The sequence below is a fragment of the Drosophila elegans genome, unplaced genomic scaffold, assembly GCF_018152505.1.
Source record: "Drosophila elegans isolate 14027-0461.03 unplaced genomic scaffold, ASM1815250v1 contig_397, whole genome shotgun sequence".
Lineage (NCBI taxonomy): Eukaryota > Metazoa > Arthropoda > Insecta > Diptera > Drosophilidae > Drosophila > Drosophila elegans.
This window is the reverse complement of record NW_024545782.1, coordinates 492,462-498,723: the sequence shown is the minus strand read 5'-3', so window position 1 is coordinate 498,723 and position 6,262 is coordinate 492,462. Positions and strand designations below refer to the sequence as shown.

At 31.6% G+C, this 6,262-nt stretch overlaps 1 protein-coding gene across 2 annotated transcripts in view; it reads left to right on the top strand.

Annotated features, from left to right (window-relative positions):
• The first annotated feature begins 929 nt into the window (after positions 1 to 929).
• Positions 930 to 6,262, top strand: part of LOC108134593 (kelch-like protein 10) — an 89,563-nt gene continuing 84,230 nt past the window's right edge. Inside the window, exon 1 of one of the 2 annotated variants that reach the window (XM_041708796.1) lies at positions 930 to 1,300. In XM_041708796.1, the coding sequence (XP_041564730.1) occupies positions 985 to 1,300 (316 nt within the window). In that variant the 5' untranslated portion in view covers positions 930 to 984. The remainder of the gene's footprint in view (positions 1,301 to 6,262) is intronic. The other variant, XM_041708793.1, reaches the window with a different exon arrangement.

Sequence of the window (6,262 nt, the reverse complement as noted above, 5' to 3'; positions counted from 1 at the left end):
TCGTTCGACTTACTGTCAAGTGAACTTTTATAATATATATATATATATATATACACTACCCTAGAATTATTCACCCTTGTAACAAGAGCCCAAAATCGAAGGCCAATGGAAAGTCCCCAAATATGTTATCACCTAAAAATGTAGACTAAACAACTCACCCCAATTGTCACGTTCACACGTTCAAAGATAATCAAAGTTCGGCTCGCAGACACATAAACTCCTATTTCAAAAACACATAAACTCCTATTTCAATCCAAAGACATTTCAAAGTCGTAAAATCTAAGAGCGCACTTGTATCCAAGAGTCAAGACACTTGAATCCAAGAGTAATTAAAGTTTCACTCAAAAGAAACTGAAAGTTCTCAGAACAATTTCACAACTCACTCAAATCCCGAAAAGCTCGAGACCGAGGCTTGATCATCAACAGAATCAGATCAGCAAGTTAAGTTCAGTTTGAGACCTCAAAGTAATCGGTCGGTGTTCTTCACTAATAAGTTTATAACTCTGTAAACCACAAGTTGAATAAAATTAAATTATATTTTTTTATTTAATCGGAGTTGCAAACATTTAATTGGCGCAGTCGGTAGGATCTAAAAATAAAGTCCTTTTAAATACGGTACTGATCAACAAAAAGATATACTACACAACAAGTTATCTTGATCAGCGAATTAAATAAAGTGCACTTAAAAAGATCCGCTAAAGAATCTACGTGACGTAAAACCTACGAGTGGTCATAAGACATCTAAAAAAATCCAATTCGGTCAGAAATAAAAAACATTCTGAAAATAAAATCTACGTGACATAAAACCTACGGGTGGTCATAAGACATCTAAAAAAAAAAAAAACCCAATTCGGTCAGAAATAAAAACATTCTGAAAATAAAATTACGTGACGTAAAAACCTACGAGTAGTCATAAAATATCCAAAAATCCAATTCGGTCAGATATAAACATTTTAAGAAGCCCAAATAAAAACTCAAGACAAGATGGCAGTCCAACAGTTATCAGAGATCCATCTGAACCAGTTACTGGGTCAGATCAAGGAGCTACAATACTTCTATGGAACACCAGGAAAACTTTCAGGATTCATCAACGAAGTCGAATATTTGTTACAACTGTCACACGTCATTTTTGGAGCCATCCGAAGAGTGATAGTCGACACAGCAGCAGAAACCGTCGCACCATCTGGAGCCAACAACTGGGTAACAATGAAGACAGCTTTAATCACCGCCTTCAAAGATCATAGGCCTTACGAAACAATCATCAAGAAGCTGGCGGAAACACAATTCAAAGAGAGTCTTAGTAAGTTTATAAGCGAACTAGAAAAACAATATAGGAATGTGTTCGATAAATTAGAATTAGAATCTGATCCATCAGATAAAATAAACTATACAAGAATGTTGGATAGAACAGTTCATATTACCATTGATCGAAAACTTCCCGATCGCATGTATATGTCATTAGCAAGAAAAGATATAACCAGTATTCCAAAATTAAAACAAGCTTCTATGGAATTAGGATTTTATGATGCAAATCCAGAAGAAGAATATGCACAAAATAAAAATAACCATAAAAATCATAGGAACAAAGGAAAATATCAGAGTAATAATCAAAGATATTACGATAATCAAAGAAATTTAAGTTCGTATTACAATTCAAATTCTAGTTCTAATTCTAATGCAACAACTTCCCAGAATAACCAAAATCAATATCAACAACTTCCCATTCCCCCCACATTTACAAGTTAATTACCAAATATTTAGAAACAGTTTGAATCAAGCCAGATTACAAAATCCGAATAACCATCAAAATTCAAATGATCAGGCTAATACAAATAGATTTAGTGGTGCCCCAGTAAAAAGACAAAGGGAAAGTCAAAGTGGCCAAAATAGGATGGATGTAAATTTTCATCAAACTGCCTCGGAGACCGAAGACACAATCCATATGTAAAAATTGCTTTTCACAATAAATTTTATAAGGGAATGATAGACACAGGATCATCAATCAACATAATGAATAAAAATTTTGCTAAATGAAAAGAGACGAAAGAAGACTTAAAAGTGTATACTATTAGAGGTCCGGTAAAAATACATAAAAGTATCATAGTAAAACCAAGCGTAACATGTCCATCAGAACAGAAATTTTATTTACACAAATTCTCTGATAATTATGATATCCTGTTAGGTCGAAATTACCTAGAAGCTGCTAAAGCAAAAATTGATTATGAAAATAAAACAATTAAACTAGGGCCAAAAACATATAATTTCCGATACAACGACGAAGACATGGAAGAAGATAAGACCGCACAGGAGTGCCTTAATCTACCTTCTACAGAAGATCAATCGGTAAACTTCGCGATTCACAATGATTTACGCGAAAACAATGAATTTAGGCTCGAACATCTGAATAGCGAGGAGATTGAAAGTTTAAAGAAAGTTCTATTTGAATATGGTGACATTCAGTACAGAGAAGGTGAAAATTTGACTTTCACAAGTACAATTAAACATACAATCCAAACTCAGCATGAAGATCCATTTTATCGTAAACCATATAAATACCCGCAGAGCGTTGACGAAGAAGTAAATAGGCAAATCAAGGAAATGATAGAGCAGGGAATAATTCGTAAATCGAAATCTCCTTACTGTTCACCTATTTGGGTCGTTCCAAAAAAGACAGACGCGTCTGGCAAGAAAAAATTTATGTTGGTTGTAGATTATAGGAATTTAAATGAAATCATTATCAATGATAAATTTCCAATTTCTAGAATGGACGAGATCCTTGACAAATTAGGAAAATGCCAATATTTCACAACCATAGCTTTAGCTAAAGGGGCAGCAAATCAATCGCAAAAACTGCATTTTCTACGAAACATGGTCATTACGAGTACACTCCAATGCCATTCGGCATTAAGAATACCCCCGCAACTTTTCAAAGATGTATGAACAACCTTTTGGAAGATTTAATCTACAAAGATTGTTTAGTTTATTTAGACGATATAATAATTTTTTCCACTTCATTGGAAGAACACATCTTATCTCTAAAGAAAGTTTTTGGAAAACTCAGGAATGCAAACTTAAAATTACAATTGGATAAATGTGAATTCATGAAAAAAGAAACAGAATTCCTAGGTCATGTTGTAACTACTAATGGTATCAAACCCAATCCAAATAAAAACTAATGCTATCACAAATTTCCCACTACCAAAGACTCCAAAACAAATTAAATCATTTTTAGGATTATGTGGATTCTATCGCAAGTTCATTATAAACTTCGCTAACATAGTTAAACCCATGAACATTAAATTAAAAAAAGGAGCAACAATAGACACAGAAGATAAAGATTACATAGCAGCATTTGAAAAGTTAAAAGTACTTATTACATCAGATCCGATTTTAATCTACCCTGATTTTAGTAAATCTTTTTCCTTAACTACTGATGCTAGTAATATTGCCATCGGTGCAGTCTTATCTCAAAATCATAAACCCGTCTGTTATGCTAGTAGGACATTGAATGAGCATGAAATAAACTATGCCACTATAGAGAAAGAACTTCTAGCTATAGTTTGGGTGACAAAATATTTCAGATCATACTTATTTGGGAGATCTTTTGAAATACTTAGTGATCATAAACCCCTTGTCTGACTTAATAATATTAAAGAACCAAATATGAAACTCCAAAGATGGAAAATTAAATTAAACGAATTTGATTATAAGATTAAGTATCTTCCCGGAAAAGAAAATTATGTAGCAGATGCATTATCGCGTACAAAAATAGAAGAACTAATGCTTGGCGAAGTTGCCAATAGTGTAGATGCAACTATACATAGCGCTTCTGAAGATAATCTTAATTATATATCCATCACCGAACGACCATTCAATTATTTCTCTAGACAAATAGAAATAGAGAAAGGAGATAACGATGAAACTGAGGTAAAACATTATTTTCACAAATTAAAAATCAAAATAACTTACAAAGAAATGACAGATGACTTTGCTAAAAACATCATTAAAGAATATGTATGCACTAAGAAAAGCGCAATTTATTTCCATAATGATGATGATTTCTTAACATTCCAAAGGGCATACGTACAAATAATAAGTCCCAACAATTTAACGAAACTAGTAAAATGCACGCTTATATTAAAAGATATTCTAACTTATGCCGAATTAAAAAATATAATATTAAAAATGCATAAAGAACTTCTACACCCAGGAATCGAAAAAACTGTCAACTGGTTTAAAGAAGAACATTACTATCCAGATAGCCAAAAGTTAATACAAAATATAATTAATGAATGTGAAATCTGCAACATTGCAAAAACAAAACACAGAAGTACAAAACTATCATTTGAAATAACTCCAGAAATACTTAACGCAAGAGAAAGATATGTAATTGATTTATATATGGTCGGTAACCAACAATTTTTATCTTGTATCGACATTTATTCGAAATTCGCTACTTTAATTGAAGTGAAAAGTAGAGATTGGCTAGAAGCAAAAAGGGCCATAATGAAGGTATTTAACGATATGGGAAAGCCACAAGAAATCAAAGCAGACAAAGACTCAGCTTTTATGTGTATAGCTTTGCAAAACTGGTTAAAATCTGAAGGAGTAGATATATCAGTAACAACCAGCAAAAATGGTGTATCTGATATAGAAAGGTGTCATAAGACAGTAAATGAAAAATTAAGAATCATTAGTAACGAAAACAATTTAGAGGACCGGTGTACAAAATTCGAAGTAATCTTATACGTGTACAATCATAAAACAAAACACAACACAACTAATAGAACTCCCGCAGATATTTTCTTATACGCAGGAACACCAGATATTAACACTCAACAAAATAAAATCAATAAAATAGACAGGCTAAATGAAAATAGACATGATTTTAAAGTTAATACGAAATATAGACAAGCAACATTAGTTAAAACTAAGATTACCTTTCAAGAAAAAAGGTTTAATAAGACAGGTTGACAACAAACACTTTGAAGAAACAAATAGAGGCAGGAAAATCACACATTATAAGTCAAAATTCAAACAAACAAAAGAAGATTAACAAGAGCAAATATGATAATTCCAGACAAACAGAGGAAGATGAAACATAACCAAGTCATCCCTATATTATCCCTGATATTAATCTCGCTTATAAGTACAACCAAGGCACAAAGTATCGAAATAAGTCCAATAAACGCACAAAACGGATATCTGATATTTAAAACCGGATCAATGGAAATCCCAACGAATTTTGAATACCACCATTTAAGTATAAATTTAACAAAGACCGAAATGACATTCGACAACCTACTGGACGAAGCCAAAGAATTCCAACACATTGTCCAAATCCAATATTTAGTTTAAAAATTAAAAAGAGAAATGAATGGGTTAAGAATAGTCAAAAGAAGTAAACGCGGGCTTTTAAACGTGGTAGGTTCAGTCTATAAATATTTGTTTGACACACTAGATGAAGACGATAAGGAATAACTCGAAATGAAAATTAATAATCTAGCAGATAATTCCATCCAAAATCATGATTTAAATATGATTATTGACGTTGTTAATAACGGACTTGACCTAATAAACAAATTTGAAGAATCTAAAAATAAGCAAGAACAAGCTGCAGTTCTGATTTTTAATCTCCAGCAATTCGCAGAATACATAGAAGACATAGAATTAGGAATGCAACTAACTAGGTTAGGTATATTTAACCCAAAATTATTAAAACACGATTATTTAAAACAGGTTAATTCAGAAAAGTTGTTAAAAGTAAAAACATCAACTTGGCTCAAAACAGACACGAACGAAATCCTGATAATTTCCCAAATTCCTAATGAAATAACGAAAACTCCTGTATATGAAATAATTCCATATCCAGATGAATTTGATAATATCTTAACAGAAAACACATTTGATAAATATTACATTTATGAAGATAAAGTATTCAATGAAAACACAGGTCAAATTGTTTTCGACATAATTTGAATCCTAAAACAAGAACCGACAAAATGCAAATATGTAAAAACTCATAAAAATTTCCAAATAAATCGAACCAAATATTTTGTTAACATGGAAAATACAAAAATCAACTATAAATCAAAATTGTATAAGCACAGAAGTTTCGATCGTTGGTAATAATATTGTTAAAATAAAAAATTATACTATACAGTTAGATGAGTTCATAATATCCAACAATATAGCAGATTATACACAATCAATTTATGTTAACAACAATATCACAAAAATCGAACCATTGTCATATATCCAA